Source organism: Pistacia vera, unplaced genomic scaffold (genome assembly GCF_008641045.1).
Source record: "Pistacia vera cultivar Batoury unplaced genomic scaffold, PisVer_v2 Contig777, whole genome shotgun sequence".
NCBI lineage: Eukaryota > Viridiplantae > Streptophyta > Magnoliopsida > Sapindales > Anacardiaceae > Pistacia > Pistacia vera.
The window spans coordinates 74,346-93,209 of record NW_022196642.1 but is presented as its reverse complement, the minus strand read 5'-3'; the positions used below and the strand labels follow the sequence as shown (position 1 = coordinate 93,209).

The following is an 18,864-nucleotide window of genomic DNA, read 5'->3' as shown; positions in this document are numbered from 1 at the left end:
AGTCTCGAAGGTCTAGTTAAGGTGCATATAAGTTGACTCAAACACCATCGATCATCAAAAAGTAAATAAATAAAGAGGATAATAAACTATCTTTAGGTGATCAAGTAGTTTGATAGGAACTCTTGTGTGATTATTCAAAAGTTTCTAAGTTCTAAGTTCTAAGTCTTTCTTTAGGTGCTAATAAAGATAGCTACTAGATTTCTGACCCGATCGATAATTTCAAGGTTTTGAAAGTTTAATTGATATGCATATAAGTTAATTCAAACACACCGACCATAAAAATAAATAAATAAAGAGGGTAATAGCAATACGTTACCATATAAAGCCAGTACCAGATAAGTTGATAACAAAATAAATCTCTTTTCTAGTTAATAACTGATCTAATACAAACATCTAACAGCTGCTACATTAACTTTGATGAGACTTGAGTGAACAATTCTTTTAAGATTGAAGAAATTAATTTAACGTTTAGACCACTCACCTTTTTTGTCCTATTTTCATTTTCTGTTCCGCGGTTCTTACCAATAAAATTTAAGAGATATTGAGTGTTTAGCTGTAGAATTAATTGGTTGTTAACCTGACACATCAGGGACAGGGTATTACCCTTACCCTACAAAGATTCCTATTCTGGGTCTCCGTCATCAATTCTAATCTTCCTGTATATAAAACTAGTAATTTTACCCGCACGTAAATCCATCAAATTATACTTTAAAGTTCTTATAAAAATTGTAAGGTATGATTCTGAATCCAATGACTATTGGCCTGCATTTAAAAGTAAAAATATATAAGAATGGTGTTAATGTAGAATATAGTTTGGCAAATGGATGGAGATGGAGTACTATTGTCAATGGAGAGCAGAAGAATTGGCGGTGACTGTGACTACAGAACAGCTGCAGGATCTGAATTATAACAAATTGTAGCATTGAAGAGTTTTAAGACCATACACAAAAGGCCACACGTCCTGGAGTTGGAACTAGTCTTCATCATCGAGTGTGACCTAGGCGGCGCTCTCACGGCTCTTTCTTTTTCATTTCGTTTTAACAACTCCCTGCTTCTTGCTTAAGGTTAGCCACTCCCCCACGCCTCAACTCTCTCCTTCTCCAACTACTCCTGATGACTTTTCTGTAATACTAATAATACATAAAACAAAACCACCCTCCCAAACGTCTCTCTCTATTCTTATTTTTCCTTTTGTTCATCACATTGCGGAAAGACTGTCATTCTCCTACACTTTCTACATTCTTTTTTATTTTATGTTAATCTCAGTAAAAGTACTCTTTGATATCAATTAATTGTCTTCCCAGAAAATGAAAAACATATAATTATTGTTTAATAAGATACTTGTCTCCTTTTATATCAATTTGTATATAAAAGTTCCTGTACTTTATTTTGCAATATCCTTATCAGCTAAATAGAAGCAAAGAGATAGCCCATAAATTAAATCAAAGTTGTGGTTTGTGGCTTAACCAATGATATTATTTCACAGATTGACAGTAGCCGATTCTATTCAATTTCAGGTATTTAGAAGGCTTGACAAAAGCCCAATGCTACAACGTGGACTTGGTCTTTACAGAACCCAGAAAGTCATCATGTACTCAAATAATGAGATGGGGCTATTGGGGGCTTTCCAACGACCTCGTTTGCAGTCATCAGAAGCAATCAGTATGACTTTTTTAGAGGTGTTATTTAAGTCTCGTCAAATCTTTTGTAAGCCCCATTATTAATTAAATTTATAAAACTATTATATTTTATTCTAATATTAACCATCTCCTTCAAATAATCAGTTATATTTTAATCTTTGTGTGACCCAATACTGTATATTTTATCTATTTGTTTCTTTTTTTTTTTTTCAATGAGGAGGCCCCCGTTTCAGAAAACTTAACAAATGTGTTATTTAGACATAAAAAGTTGGAGAAATTGCCTCGTTCCCCCTTTTAAATCGTTGTTGAAGGTGCTGGCATGGCACTAGAGAAAATGAAGCCCCAGGCAGCCCAAAATTGTGGCACACAGGCCTATGGAGTTTGGACCGTGCGAGTTGAAGCACGTGTTTGCAACTCACTAGGGCGTTTGAGAAAAAGTGTAGAATGTAGGTAGAGGAAAAGATAAGGGAATTTGGGGGCTCAATAACCCAAAAAATGCGCCAATTAATGAGAAAGAGATGTGCTAACCCAATGAACAGATCAAACATAGCCGGTATCAGACATTCTTTAATATTCATCCTATCGGGGAATTCCTTTGTCAATATCGGAATTGGTCCACAGTTTTGTCGTAAATGTCTTCAGACTCAGATTTTTACGAAAAGGAAACCTCACTTCACTGTTCACCATCAACTATATAATAAGAACGTAGCATTACCATCAATTACAGAAACGCATTAAATGCTACATCCACACTGCTCTTCTACGTATGTATATATACAGAATTATACAATACAAATGCAGGCATTGGTACACATCCTCACTGCAAAACCTCTAACAGTTTTGGCACTATACTTTCTTCTTCCGTTGTGTCTTCTCTGTCTTTTCAATTTTCTTGGCCACCACACCTATTATATATATGAAACAGACATATCTCTGTACATCACACACTAGTATATTTGACCTTTCAATTTCAAAAGCTTTTCTTGTGTTAAAATCTCTTCCCTGTTAAAAGCATTTTCCTTTGAATTTCAAGCCTAAAAATGTATACCTAAACCTGCCCCCACATGCTTTACTACAGCCAGAAATTAAATTAATCTAGTAATAAGTCATATTTCTATATGCTTTTTGTGTTTCAAGTTTGAAAAAATGTTGGAAAAGGTTGGAATGACACGCTATGTTACAAAACAAAAACCCTGTTCGATGTTTGGGTGGGAGGGTTGTGTTAATTGGTTTTGTCTTGCCTCTTTTTCCATGTACTAAAAACAAGGGGATTGTATTAAATAAATTGTTTTGGTTAATAATACAACAAAATTGGATGTACCAAACACTTTGATTACTTGAATAACATATTTGGTCTCTTTTATATACGTACTGAGCAATTTATAAAATAAAAATTAAACAATTTAGATTTCTTTTGTCTGCAGGCATCTTGCCAATAATGCACCTTGATTCTTTTAATCATATATATATATGGATGTCCCGTCATTGTCTTTTGGTTTTGAATTGTGCTGCATTACTAACAGTAACAGATGATATATTTTAGTGTTCTAATTTGTAATTGAATATAAATGAAGATTAAAGGCTGTGAGAAAAGTTAAGGAGTCATGCATCAATGATTGAAAGAAGCATCTTTGGTCGTTCAAACTTCTTAGTATAAGCTTCTGCTGTATTTCGTTTTTATCTACCTGTACATCTTCTAATTACAAAACAATAATACAGGAGATTTTGTATTTAAATTGCTGATTGGTATTAGGTTGGATTGGATTCTAAGCAATACACGGATAAATCTTGCTGAGGTTGAGAAATTAATTAGGACATCGAGTGAACAATTTCCATGTGAGTTTGACCAAGAAGTTAAATCGACAAAAAATGGAAGATTGCAAACAAAATGGATTAACCTTATAAGCTATAACTTTTTTTTTTTTTTTTTTTTTTTATCATTGGGATGTTCGAGTCAGTTTAAGCACGCCTCAACTAATTCTTCAAAACCCTGAAACTATTGACCGAGTAAGAGCCTTGGTGACCACTCCTACTAGTGTCTGGGAGAACTCGAACTCAAGAATTCATGAAACTTGCTTTTGTTTTTTTAACCGTCATGTCACCTAGTGATTATTTATAAGCTGAAACTATTTATACATGCATGATCCGTAATTCCCAAATTTCTGCAATTTAACATACTGTTTAAACATATCAATAGTAGTTAGTAATCTAAATTTATTAATTAATTATGTATCTATATTTGGTTAAGCATCTCCTTCATTTGGACTGTCTACAAGTGGGTCATTCTTTGAGTTTGAATATGATGTTTGTACATTAATTTCAAATTACATAGTTACAATAATAAAAGATTAATTAAGGGATTTAAATTCCCATTATCTATTGTCGGAATTGTGTGAAAAGGCCAAACTTAAGTCCATCCATACAAGAAAATGGGTACGCCAACTTTATTTGTTTTCCAATCAAACCAACCGCTACTATCGCTATCTTTTCAAGTTTCAAATTGAAAAGTCTACTCAACCTCTAAAGCCTTCTGAAAAATCCATGACATTTTGTCTCATCAATATTTTTCAAAAGAATAAAAGAAATTGCTACCAAATTTTCCTCATCAAAAGCATAAAAAAAAAACAGCTATTTGATTCCAGACTTGATAGATTTTCTCCTTTTTCTGTTCATTCTTTTCAAACACAGATCTCTCGAAGTAAAATCCATGGTTAGACAAAGAGAAACACAGACAAAAAAGAGAAGAAGATCCAACATGAGAGATCACATCAATGTAATAGCATGGAGATTTGTAACCTAAAATTATTACGAAAAATTGATAAAATAATCAGAAAGAAAAGAGAGAAATAATAAGAGGAAATGTAAAGATAATTCATTAGTAATTAAAGTTTAAGTTAGAAACACTCTAAACTACAATATTTCATTAATTAAACACAAACTAGAAAAAAACAACTAGAGTTTTCTTTGAAAAAAAAAAAAAAAGTTAGAGAGTGAACAAAGCTTCCCAAATCTCTGTAAAAACCTCAAGAATAATCCTATGGTGATGATACGAGTTGAGAGATAGAAAACACTGTAAGAGCTGCTCAAGATCCTTGGCTGCAAATATATGCTTTTCCACAATCATCTCGACCATTGATGTCCTGAAGTCATTATATGGATCACTTGAACTCTTCACCACGGCAAAGCTATCTTTCACTTTTCCTTCTGATAGTGGCAACATACCTATTTGATCGTTACTCTTCGAAGCGGCTCTTTGACGGCGAGTTCCACGCTTTTTCCGGCGAGAACGTTGGTGCTGGATAGACTCATGAGAGGAGTCTGAAGAGAGACTTCTTGAAGAGAAAAGCGTCTCAGACTCATCTTCTCTTTCATCATCACTGCTAAACCACCAACTTCCATATTTAAAACTATCTTGAGAAGATGAGCTAAAAGTACACATGTTATTATCTCTCTTCTTACTAGTCTTTTTCACGTGGCTCCTTTTCTTTTTCTTGTTTTTCGAAGAATCTTTCTCTTTCTCTTTGAATCCAAACTGTTTATACTCATAATAAAATGGATTCAGTGGCGAGATGGGCGAGGCAGGAGGGCACATGCGTCCATCACTAGCTGCTAAAACGAAAGGAGAGTATTGCTCTGACACTTTACGTCTGGGAAGAGTGTCAAAGCAACCTTGATCAACGATCATGTTAGTTGCTTCTGGGCATCTAGGTTTGCAAATGGAAGGGAAGGGTCGAGCTTTTGGAGATAAAGGCTCTATCATGTGGAAGTTTTTGTGTTTTTGAGGGGAGAAAACGGCTTTTTCGATCACGTCCGATATGTTTCGGGACCGGCACGAGCCAAATGAGGCACGAAACATGCGGGAGATTCGTAACTTGAATCGGTTTTCCATTAGAGAGAGAGAGAGAGAGAGAAACAGAGAAACAGAAATTTGAAGGGAGAGATGGCGGCCTGTTAGGGAAATAAAATTAAGGATATATAAATAAGAGAGAAACCGAAAGTGGAAGTCCTTTGAATGATAATTTAATGAGTATTTAATTATGCTTTTCTGCTGTTTTTCGTCTTCTCCTTTGTCCTTTTTTGAGGAAAAACAAAGTGGAAGAAAAGAAAACACATTGGTCAGTTTTTCTTAAAATAAAATTATATTTGAAATTATTCTTCTCCACTATTCACTATTAATTATACAAAAAATCACAATTTGTTAAGCTTTTTTCACTTTCCAATTCGAACGAAACTTTTATTGGAAATGCCTGTTTTTGAGGCTCTAATAATGTGATAATGAATGAATCCTTGTTTCAATATATTATATATCGTGAAGCAACATAATACTGAGAAGGGTTGCTTACCTAAATGCATGACTCAAGAGATATCTTCTGCTTCAATGCATCGTAATTCACTAAATGCCAAAGACTAGCTTCATTACTGACATAAATACATAGAGGGAGGGACCAAGTATTTAAGCGAACTGCTAATGGGGCTTTAGACTTTAGGGTTTTATTTGAAATTCAAATTGCGGAGAAACGCATGCATGTTGTACAGTTGTAGTATCCATGTGTCACTATAATTAACCCAATAATAAGTCTAGGATGCTAGATTATAATGCGGCTTTCATATTTCATTAGTTTATAGAGAGCGTATGAACATGCAGCTAGCTAGCTTTTGAAAATTATCGTTGAAAAAACGTAGAAAATAAAAAATTTATGTGATTGAACTGTTTGAAAGTCAAGAAAATGAATGGATGGCATGTAAATTAAAACTACCTGATTTCGTTTTTATTTATTTCATTTGAAGAAACGAAGAATGTTGATAACTCAAGAGGTTTATGAGTTCGAGTCTCTTCTTGGTTACTAATATGGGTAGTTACTGAAACTCTTACTTGATAAATGATTCTAAGATATTGAATGATTAGTTGAAGTATGAATAAGCTAACTAAAACTACGGGGTCATCAAAAATAAAAAAGAATGCTGATAACTCAATCTTGTTTTTATAGAAAGCATTCCAATTGTATCTTTTTAGCTCAATTTATTTGATTATTTGTTTTCTTTACATTCGATTAAATGCTTCTTAAAAGATATGTTAAAGACTTTTTCGAGAAGAAGAGTAAATTTCTATTTGACTAAAAATAAATAAAATATCATTTTTGTCTGTATGAAAATAATAAAATGCGGGTTACGAGATGTAAAGCAACCTTTAATTTGTTCTGTCACACAACATTAAAAGGGAGAATAATATATATATATTCTTCACACTTAATGCTATTTACAGTCTCTAATAATAGTATAACAATTGACATACGGGCCTTGACTTGATGACATCTTTTATTATTATATTCATATATGCACAATTAACATTCTTGTTAAAATATAAGCTGCCAGAAATATATTGGCCTTTTCTCTTGTGTAATTATGGGTGTGGATTCTCCTTGGGAGGTGAACCACCTCTTCCAGTGAAAGTGACACGCTTATACATGCATCAAGTTAAGCATAGAGATGGGGGTATTTTCTTAAGCACTGTTGCCCATTGCTGTCATCCCAGCTGCTAGCTTACAAATTTACTTCACCATTGTATTAATCACATCGAAATCATGCGTCAATACATGTTCATTCGATGTAAAATATATTTGTTGAAGAGACTCAACTGTTTTACATTGCATAGCCTATTAAACACAACTAGCAAGCGAGGGTCTGCATAAGTTGCTGTGCCCAAAACCAAAAGCACTAAAAAGAAGCTTGAGAAAATCAACTGATGAAAGCAACTTGCCCTCGGTGTTATTTATTGTCTTAAGCATGCGAGTAAATCATCTCTCTACATCCCCATTCTCTTATTGATAACCCACGAAAAGAATATAAATATGATGTATGCATGTTTGTGGGAACTGGTGTATTGAAATAGTGCAGGAAAAAGAGTATTATATTTTGAAATGTGAGATTTAGAGTGAATGACAAAGGCAATATTGTCCCCTTTTCCTTGTTTGATACTGTCAAAATTTTTGAGTCACCTTTTCAATGTTTTAATGATCTATATATATTTATATAGTTTATTATATGCAAAAACTTGTCTAAACACTCATGTCTGGATCGAAGATGCAGGTTAATTAAATGACAAATAAAGAGCTTTAAGTTTTGGCTACACCGAGAAGTTGAATTTTAGAGCGTACTCCTTATATATAAATTAAGATCTCTAATCTCTATTCCCCATAAACAAAGAGCTCATAGTCGAGTAAACCCTTATAAGTAATACAACGTTAAATTGTCAAGGAAGCCTCAAGTGCCCTTTCTCTCTTTGGGTTTGCTACTTCCCCAATAGCATCTCTAAGTCATCAGAAGCTTCCAACAATACAAAAACACCATATGATAGAGTGAAGCTCGTTCTCATTTACTTGACACGCCCCACCAAGAGCTAACAGACAGATTTGGGTTGTTGGATTCAGCTTTTCAAGATTGAAGTTTGCATAATGACAAGAAGAAACAAATGCGTCTGGATATAGATTTCCTGACCTACTTTTTTCCTGCCTTGATTTTTTGGCTATGATTACTCGGAGGCTCTGAAAATTTCAAACCCATAATTTGATTTTCCAATCTTGCTTTTTAGAGATAGAGTTTGACAAAGAGTTGTGCTTTGCCACCTGGGTTATGACTGGTCAACATGATTTTCCACCACTCATCATGATCACCTCGTTAATTATAAGATTAACCTAACCATCTCTGTATATGACACTAATTAATTACACGAGTACATAAATATACTTTGCGAGGACGAGACAACGGCATTAGACCAAATTTTAAGCGAGGCAAGCTTTTAATGTAAGACACTAATAATCAGTTTCTTCATCAATGCATGCATCTTGATTTGAAGACTAATAAAATAAGATTGAGGGTTTGGCCGTATAATGGAATTTCAAAATGAAAGCCAGGAATGATTGGCCCTTATGTTTTGATTATTGAGATTCAGGGCAACGAAAGGAACATGTGCATGGAATCAACTGTGCTGAAACAAACAGGTGAGTATTCCTTTTTAAGCTAAGCACTACACAAAGGAAAAGTGATGGGGTCAAAAGAAAGTGAATGACAGCATTGCTAAATGCAGCAAGTCAATATAGTGCAAGCACTGCAATGGATCAGAATTGATTCAGGACCCGTGCCCAAGAGTTTTTTGTCTTTCTTTGTCGACCATATATATGTTCCTGTTCTTTTCCCTTGTACATTCGTTCCTTCATAAAAACTATTTAGAAAGAAATTCAACATGCATGTTTTGAGAGGGAAAGAAGAAAAAGCACAACAGTATTGTAAAAGAAGACATGATTTAACATATGCGTACAGACTGGGCAGTTCAACAAAGAGCTTTCAGCTTCGGACCGGGTACTTCATTGCTCTCGTCTCTTTGTTAGGAAAAAGCAATTGCATAGACGTATCTCTGCAGCTTTCTGTGCAGTCAACAATTTCACAGTCGGAACTCGGAAGGCCAAGGGTGAAGCAAAAGAAAATTATAAATATAATTCCTAGTTAATTGATTTATATAGTCATGAAGATGACTATTCTTTTGTAGTGCATCATCAGCCCATCCAACTTTGCTAGAAGTTGACAAATTAATGACATTGATTTATCTTTTTAATACATACGAAAATTGATGAGTTTAATTAACTTATAACAGAAATAATAATTAACTTATAACAGAAATAATTGTCTTTAATCATTTAAAGAAGTACAAATAATGGCAAAATATTGAGTTTCACTGTTTTCAGACTTTGAAAGAAAAAATAATTCAACTATCACTATGTGACCTGATGATAAAAGAATAAAAAGAGGTTTAATGAGTTCTTGAGTTTGAGTAACCCCTAAAAACTAATAGGAGTCGTCAATAGGACTCTTACACAACCAACAGTTCTAGAGCCCAAAAACTGAGGTAGCTCAGTTGAATTATAAAGGTAGTTGACAATTGAAATAAAATACTAATCTATTAAGTATAGAAATCACATAATAATAATAATGCTGATCTCATTTCCAAATTATTTACATTCACTAGATGATCATATGAATAAGTTCTTAGCTTATGCTTGTTATGGTATTAAAGAATTTAAAACACAAAGGAAACATTAGCACAAATTTTCACTAGATTCTGAATTTCTATGATCTAGTACATTTACAATAGCTACTCAGCTACTTTTAAACCTAGTTAATTATCAAGAAAAAGAAAATACTGAAATGAGCAATCTTATTGATGAAGACAATAGCCTTAAATGTGTTGTTGCCATTGAGTTGGAAATGCTGATGATCAACCCAAACACACCCACTATGTTTCTTGCTTTGAATCATTCTTCTCAAAGATTTTCACCATCTCCTCTAAAGTCTTGCCTTTGGTCTCAGGTAAAAAGAAATAAAAATGTATATTAGCCACCACCATTATTCCCGAAAGCACAAAAAACATCCCTCCAAAACTGATAGCCTCCGAAATTGACAAAAACGACATTGCCACCGCCCCACTCACCAACCGGTTCACCGAGATAGCCAGGCCCGAAGCCTGTGCACGTATTTTGGATGGAAATATCTCTGTAGAGTAAACCCAAGTTATGGGCCCAAGTCCGATAGAAAAGAATGAAACATCTGCACAAACAGCAATTATGGACATCACAATAGCCCACAATGGCTTATCGGTAGAATTTTCAAGAACCTTTGAGCCCGCGCCCAATACAGCCAATGACACAACCATTCCAGTTGTGCCAATGAACAAAAGGGGCTGCCTTCCAAAACGGTCCAAAAATATAGCTGAAATCAACACAAATCCAGTCTTGGATAGTCCCATTATCACATTCACCCCAAACATAAATTTCTTGTTATGAATCCCGGCGGCCTTCAACACCTGAGGAGTGTAGTATATAACAGCATCATTGCCTGAAGCTTGCATGAAAAAGTTTATACCAATAGCCGCCACAAGCATCCGACGAACGGCGGGAGTTGGTATCAGAATTTCCTTCCATACTCCTTTCGTATTTTTGTTTTTAGATTCTTTATGAACTTTGACAATTTCTTCAAGTCTGAATTCAGCTTCCTGCGGACTATCAGAAATTTTGATCAAAACCTCCCTTGCCTGATCGATTCTATCTTTACCCACAAGCCAACGAGGAGATTCCGGCATTATAATAACCCCAAATAAAATAATAACGGAAGGCAGAGCAGCGATTCCGAGCATTAATCTCCAATTGATGTTTGGTGGGAGATCTGATAAGATATAGTTGACAATGTAACCAAGGAGGATACCCATCACAATGAAGAACTCAGGAAGGGAAGTGAGGAAGCCACGTTTGGAAGGGGGAGCAATTTCAGATGTATAAAGGGGGGCAATCATGAGGGCATAACCAACAGCAACTCCAGCAAGAAGACGGCCGGCTAAAAGAATTCCATAGTTTGGTGCTAGTCCCATTACAATTGCACCTACTAAAAATGTCATTGCTGCAAGAACGATGGTGTATCGCCTACCTATCAAATCTGAGGTTTTTCCTGAGAGCAATGACCCAATTAGTGAACATACATTCAAGCTACCAACTAAAATTTCTACCTTCACTGAATTGATTTTCATGTAATCTTTTATATAAAGGACTGCACCACTCATCACTCCAGTATCTGCAAATATACCACTTCTTTAATTAATTAAAATTAACAGAGATCTACTTCTACCCAGTCAAACAAGTATTAATAAAATTGTTAATAATTTTTTTTTATAGGCGTATTGAATTGATAGAAGACAAGAAAGGAAAGGAGGAAACTGCGTTCACTCACCGTAGCCTAAAAGGATGGAATTTGTTGAGGCCAAAAGAGAACAGAGGAGGACGTACTTGTTGAAACCAGATTTTCGGGGTGGTTGGTTGGATTCAAGTGCATTAGGCTTCACCTCCATTACAACTTCTATCAACTACAACTTTCTCTGGATAAAATTGAGATAAATTTCTGCCGAAGAAGATTTGAAAATGGAGGGTAGGATATCAGTTGGGTGAGAGAGATGGAGTATATGTGATGTGGGCATAGGATTAAATATAAATTGCATGACCTGTAAATAGATGGCTTCGCATTAGGATTGAACAACACGTACATTCTAACTGCACACAGCATCTGCACGCAGGATTTGCCATTAATGAGTGGCACTCTTCCAAACGTTTCTTTTATCCATTTTAGATACCTTTTTAATCTTATCTTTTTTTTTTTTTTTTTAATCAAATTAAGTTGATTCATTGAAAAAGCATTTTCAGAATTTTAAAACATTAATAAATATTGGCTCACAGTTTTAACGTGGTAATTCGTAATTAATTAGGTAAAATTCGTAATTGATTAGGTGAGATCCATTGCAAACTATCATGCCAAAATTGTAAGAAAAAAATTTATAAAATTAGGTTATAAGTGTAATATTGCCTTGAAAACATTAAAAATGACTTAACTTCTTGTTGTAAACCAAACTGGTTTTACAATATATATATATAATGTTGATACAGAAATCTACACCAATTACAGTGATCCGATCAATCTTGGCGGGATCAGAACCGATATGGGCGGGATTATAGGTAATCAGCGATGAAAAATAACGAATACAATAATGTAAATAACAAAGAGATTTTTAAAATGGTTCGACGAGATAAACTCTTGAGCCTACATCTACTGTATTTGTATTTGCTGTGAGAGCTTGCGATTAGAGTTATATGAAAATTTTGTAACCCTTTTTTCATCGTTATGGGGGGTTTATATACAAGATTTGTAGAAAGGAAAAAGCGAAAATAAAGAAATTACAATTTATTCGAAATGCAATTTTGATATTCTCGCGATTGGGCGCTGTGATTGCGCAGAGATTGCTGTTGATCCAGTCTTCCCCGCAATATCTGAGATCTGAAGTTATCTAGGAATTGATTGAATGTAATAGCCGCTTTTCTACTCAAATATTCATAAAACATGTACATAATAAAAGACATATAAAATAGCATAAAAAGGTTGGGCCCAAATTTTTCTTTTATTAAACATATACATTCTTTTACAAAAAGTTGTATCATGTACAAAAGATCAAACCAAGGTGGACAGTATAGCCATTTCCCTTCGCTTGCCGACGCCTATCCGATTGTGTCCTCAGCTAGATCCTGCAAAAACATGGAAAACAACGGGGTGAGCACAACTAATGCTCAGTAAGCAAATCCTCTACTCATTTATCCCCGTAGCTCTCTCTCTCTAATTCTTTCCTTATAATTCTCGTTTACTCTCTCTCTCTTATACTTCTCTCTATTTTCTCTTTCTCATAACTCTTTTCTACTAACTCTCTTTAGTAGTCACAACCTCATCTTACCGGAGGCACGGTCGGGACTTGCTCCCGCTCTACGTGACTTCTCCTCATTCTAGTCGATCGGACTAGGTTATGCATGGATTCAGAACCCTTGGCCATGTGAGTGTATAAACTCTCTCTCTCTCGGGTACTCTCGAGTATAGCCCTCATCCGCATGTACTCTCACGGGCTACACCACTTTTCTCTCTCATACTCATGCCGCTCTCTCAATGCTACGTACATGCGGGAATACTCTACCCATTACTCACGAGTTCCCCATCGCACAACCTACTCTATTCTCTTTTCTCTCTTTTATTCTCTAGTGCTCAATCTCTCTTTCTCTTTACTACTAGAGTTGCTTATTCTCAACATTCTCTACTCTTTCTCCAATTAGTATTCATAATGTAACTTATACTCAAAAGTCTTTACTCTCTCTCAAGCTATTACCCAAAACACAAGTAAATGCACATGGGTGGTATATGCTCATTAATGCAATTAGGAGATGCCAAGATGCCATGTTGCAAGAATTAAGGTTGACTAATCATACTCATATTTCTCTTAGGCTTTTCATCAAACAACTCATGTGCATATAAAAAACTCTACTCTAATTACTACTCTACTTCATTCTCTAGCCATCCAAAATGGGAGAAAACTCCCTCATATTACCATAATCCCTGTCAAAGAAAACACTTCCAAATCGGTTTACACAACATCTCCCAAAACTTCATCTAAATCTCTACTTCTCTATACACACTAAAACACTTCTCATACATGAAGTGTATCCAACAACCAAAAAATAGCTACTTATCTCAACTAAATTTCTCATCAAGCATACTACATACTTATACATGCATACATCTCTACTCAATCTCTACTCAAAAGCTTATTCAAATCTCAACTTGGTTGGATTTACTTACTTTGTGAAAAAGTGACTTCTCTATCACTTATCCTTCCCCTTGTTGTCTTGTCTTCTCTCTTCAACCTAAAACAATAACAAGAACAATAATAACAATATAAGACTTCAATATAACTATAAGCAAAACTCACATCTAAAGCAAGAATCATTACCTTAGGATGCTTGAGATGAAATTTCTACTAAAATTACCCAAAAGCTCTCTTAAACTCCTTAGAAATCGTGGGAAAACTGAAGGAAAATTTAGAGAAGTTAGAGAATGGGTATGGCGGTGGAACTGAATGAAAATGAAGGGTTTATGTCACTTAACCCTTTTTAGCTCATATTATAACCTTCCTTTCCATTTTGCCCTTGTTATTTCTTAGAAATTTCATCTATATCCTTTTATTCATTACATTCACACCCCCACACTAACCTATTCTCTATGAAATTTTCTTACATTTTACTCCCCACTTTTCCTGCTAATTAGGGGTAGAATGGTTATTTTGCCCCTATGGAGAATTCTCTAGAAACCTCAAGAAAACTTTTCTGCCGTCTCGTCGCCGCGGCGAAGCAATTCTATCGCCCCAGCGAAAACTGACAGAACCGACACCGAAATTACAAAGTCAACGTCGCCGTGGCGAAGACTGTATTTCCAAGATCCCTTAAGTCTCAACCAATTTCAAGGCAAACACTCAACCAACTCAACATACAACTCAATTGAAGCTGACTCAATGAACATTTAAGCAATACAACAAATCTTAAATGCGTACCTCAAGTGGGGCGTTACATTAAAGATCATTCGGGTTGTTCGCGACTAGTTTGTGCTGGGTCAAGCTGAATGTCATGATTGCTCGACCCAACATAAGCTCGTTGACATTTTGTTGCACTGCCTGTGCAACCATTGTTCTAATCATCTCCACCAGCTAGCCGTTCTTGGGGTTTGACGTCCCTGCCCCCTAGTGGTTTGTGACGTGTTAAGTTGGCGGCACAGGAGGTCGGCATCCAATGGCATCATGTTGCACTTCCTAGTGGGTGGTTTCCACATTTCAAGGTTTCCGGTGGTGGTCTTTGATCTGGTGTGCACCATTGTGGGCCTGGATTGGGTTGGTTGCTGTGACTGTTTGCCAGAATATCTGAGATGTTGACGGAGCTTCGGCTCTCCTTCTAGCACCAAAATGTTGATATAGATATCTGCACCAACTAGAGTGGTCTGATCGACCTTGGTGGGATCGGAACCGATATGTGCGTGATTACGGGTAATCAGCGATGAAAAATGACGAATGCAATAATGTAAATAACAAAGAGATTTTTAAAGTGGCTCGGTGAGATAAACTCTTGAGCCTACGTCCACTGTGTTTATATTTGCTATGAGAGCTTGCAATTAGAGTTATATGAATATTTTGTAACCCCTTTTTCATCGTTGTAAGAGGTTTATATACAAGATTTGCAGAAAGGAAAGAGCAAAAATAAAGAGATTACAATTGATTCGAAATGCAATTCGGATATTCTCACGATTGGGTGCTATGATCGCGCAGAGATTGATGTTGATCCAGTCTTCCCTGCAATATCTAGGATCTGAAGTTATCTAGGAATTGATTGAGTGATCATTTGGGTTGTTCGCAACTAACTTGTGCTGGGTCGAGCTGAATATCGACGAGCTTATGCTGATTCAGACAACCGATGAAATCGAGTTGATACCAGTTCGAGCTATATCCTCGCGATATCCCGAACTTGGTGGAAAAATCACACACAATATATATAATATATATATATTATATATTATATATATAAATATATAATATATATATAATATATATATATATATATATGCCATTTGATTGCTTTTATACTCATTACCTAAAAGAAGGATGGTATCTGATTTTCAAGAATTAGAGGTTAACTTTAGAGAATATGTTTATACAAGTTTGCGCGATCAAGCATCAAAACTTTTATACTCGTTACCTAAAAGAAGGATGGTATTTGATTTTCAAGAATTAGAGGTTAACTTTAGAGAATACATTTATAGAAGTTTGCGCGATCAAGCATCAGTTTTGCTAAAGTAAGAGATTCCTCTAAAATCTGTAATCTTCCTTAAGAATCAGTTTTGCTAAATCAAGAGATTCGTCTAAAATTTGTAATAAATGAAAGAAAAATTGCCAATTGTTCATTAGTTTTAACCCCAAAAGATTGGCATAATGATTAAGGAGGTTTGTTTCTTTTCTTGAGTTATTGAATTCAAACTTTGAAATCACCTACCACAATAATATTGTGGCTTATCTAGCCCTTTTGACTTATAGGGTATTCAATAGACCTCAAAGATTAGTTGAGGTGTACGTAAGCTAACTTAGATGTCTTGGTTACCAAAAAAAATAAAAATTTGTTCCTTAGTTTTAACGGATTAGGCCTCGTTCCAAATTTAATTAGGGACCCTCTTATATTTATTTTAGGTCAGTTTCTAGTGTTTCCTTTATCAAAATCATTTCTAAAACAGTATAACAGTGAAAAGAAATCATTTACATTTTAACATATACGGAGAAAATCATCATATAAATGGAAAGAGTAAATTTCATGTATCCCAAAAAGAAGAAAGAATCTTTCTCTTTGCAGCATTTTTTCACTTACAACATCCAACTCAATGAATGAAAAGGCCTGTTCTAAGTAGCAAGATCCTCTTTGATTTCAATTGACATTGTCTTCAAAGAGTACCCCAATCTCTTCCAAGCTCTTCCCTTTCGTTTCAGGTAGAAAGAAATAAAAGAAAACTGTACCCACTCCCATTATCCCTGCAAGGGCAAAGAACATTCCTCCAAATGTTATCTCCCTTGAAATGCTTAGAAATGTCATGGCCACTATCCCACTCACCAACCGGTTAACCGAAATTGCTAGACTTGAACCTTGGGCCCGGAACCTCGTCGGAAATATCTCCGATGAGTAGACCCATGTAACGGGCCCAAGCCCAATTGAGAAAAAAGAAACATCAGCACAAACAGCCACCACACACAAAGCAATAGCCCATTCGGGATTGCCATTTGACTGCTCAAGATACTTCGAGCCTAGGCCCAGTAAAGCTAATGAGATAGCCATCCCACTAGAGCCCAGTAATATTAAAGGTCGCCTACCAAATCTATCCAAGAAAAGAGCCGATATAAAAACAAAGGATGTCTTGGCAATTCCCATGATAACTGTAACGCCTACAAGCTGTTTCCTGCTGCTGATTCCGGCATTCCTGAATACTTCCGGGCTGTAATAAACAACAGCGTCATTTCCTGAAGCTTGCATGAAGAAATTAACACCGACGGCGGCGATGAGAATTCTGCGAAGGGGCCGAGAAGGCCTTAATAATAACTCTTTCCAAACAGCCTGACCGCGCCAATTGTTTGACGAAGAGGTAGGTTCAGCGGCTTTCATCATTTCAGTTAGTCTGAATTCAGCTTCCTCTTCAGAGTTTGAAGTTTTTATCAAAGCCAGTTTTGCTTCCGCAAACCGGCCTTTCATGATGAGCCATCGAGGGGACTCTGGCATCACCATGACACCCAATGCAACAGCAATTGCAGGCAATGCTGCAAATCCAAGCATCAGTCGCCAGTTTATATTTTCTGGAAGGTTTGATAGAGCGTAGTTGGAGATGTAACCCAGTAGAATTCCGATGTTAATGAAGACTTCGGGGAGGGAAGAGAGGAAGCCTCGAGCGGTGGAAGGAGAGATCTCTGCTGTGTAAACCGGAGCTATCATGAGGGAGTAGCCAACTCCGATGCCTGCCACTAATCTTCCAGCCATAAGGAACGAGAAAGATGGTGCAAATCCCATTAGTAATGCACCCATCAGAAATGTGGCTGCTGCAAGGACAATGGTGTAACGCCTTCCTATACAATCAGAAGTCTTACCGGCTGCAAGTGAACCGATCAATGAACATACATTCAGGGAACCAACCAAGATCTCAACTTGAATTGATGTGATCTTGAGGTTGTCCCTGATGTAAAGAACTGCGCCACTCATTACCCCAATATCTGCACATTGATAAATTTATAGAATTTTATTTGGGCATACTGAGTTGTATTTCTTTCTCAAAAATATATTAAATTTGACAGAAACATTCAAAGGAATAAAACTCACCATAGCCCAATAGAATAGAGTTTGTGGAAGCCAAAATGGCAGCCGAAAGAGCATATCTATTGAAACGATCCTTTCTATTAACAGGATCACATAGTCTAACTGGCTTCTGTTTTCGAGATTTAACTTGAGATGCCTCCTCGTGCAGTGATTCTTCATTTTTCTTCTCTGAATCCGGAAGAAGGCGGTAGTAGTGGCACTTTTCTGGGTGTTTAGCAGAATTGAATTGCATGACTGGAATCAAAAGGCTAAATATAAAACATTGAATTCAAAATAAAGAAAATGTTGAGGGCGTGTGCTGAACACGAATTTGTTCAGGGTCAGCCCTTTATACTCGTCCAGAAGAAATGGAAAAGAAGATAAAAGGAAAACCCAACTTTTTTCTTACTTTATTAAAGCATCTTTCTGGAAAAGTTGGAAAACCAGGCACGCCTCCTAATTTCATGAATCTATAAATAAATGCAAAAGGATATATATGGACCTACCAAGAGCGCAGCATGAGTTCATTTCTAAATATATTTATCCAACCATACACGACAAAGTTATCAGCATTTTCTCAGTCCCTCATGATTCACACTATCTATCAGTAACCGAGCTAACTGTGCAAATTCCAGATAATATTTACCCTCGTCATCATGAAGAAACTCATGTGGATTTGCGTCGGCTTTTACTGCATCAAATTGGTTGCCATCTGGATCAATTTAAATGTGAAATGCAAGGTGGCATTTTTCTAAGCCTTAAACTGTATCCTCTTTCCAAGTCGACTTTGTTCAAGTGTGTTCCAATCCAATCCCACTTTTCTTTTTAACATTAGGCCCAGGCTGCTTCTCTGTCTGGTATTTCAATCTCGGCGAGGTAATCCCCCCACTGATTAAACTTAACCTAGTTTTAGATTCTTCCAGAGTAGCAGTTATACGTCATTATATGCA

At 35.9% G+C, this 18,864-nt stretch overlaps 3 protein-coding genes across 3 annotated transcripts; all 3 read right to left on the bottom strand.

The window, feature by feature from the left end:
* Window positions 1–4,594: 4,594 nt before the first annotated feature.
* LOC116116476 (transcription repressor OFP8) lies at window positions 4,595–5,576 on the bottom strand. The gene has a single exon (XM_031402541.1). The coding sequence runs from the start codon at window positions 5,527–5,529 to the stop codon at window positions 4,624–4,626; it is 906 nt and encodes a 301-aa protein (XP_031258401.1). The 5' UTR covers window positions 5,530–5,576; the 3' UTR covers window positions 4,595–4,623.
* A 4,271-nt stretch (window positions 5,577–9,847) lies between these two features.
* On the bottom strand, window positions 9,848–11,529 carry LOC116116469 (probable polyol transporter 6). The gene is made up of 2 exons (XM_031402534.1): window positions 11,412–11,529; window positions 9,848–11,255 (listed from the first exon to the last, which is right to left on the bottom strand). The coding sequence occupies exons 1-2, from the start codon at window positions 11,527–11,529 to the stop codon at window positions 9,928–9,930; spliced, it is 1,446 nt and encodes a 481-aa protein (XP_031258394.1). The 3' UTR covers window positions 9,848–9,927.
* A 4,874-nt stretch (window positions 11,530–16,403) lies between these two features.
* LOC116116475 (polyol transporter 5-like) lies at window positions 16,404–18,263 on the bottom strand. The gene is made up of 2 exons (XM_031402540.1): window positions 17,939–18,263; window positions 16,404–17,832 (listed from the first exon to the last, which is right to left on the bottom strand). The coding sequence occupies exons 1-2, from the start codon at window positions 18,165–18,167 to the stop codon at window positions 16,505–16,507; spliced, it is 1,557 nt and encodes a 518-aa protein (XP_031258400.1). The 5' UTR covers window positions 18,168–18,263; the 3' UTR covers window positions 16,404–16,504.
* Window positions 18,264–18,864: the final 601 nt, after the last annotated feature.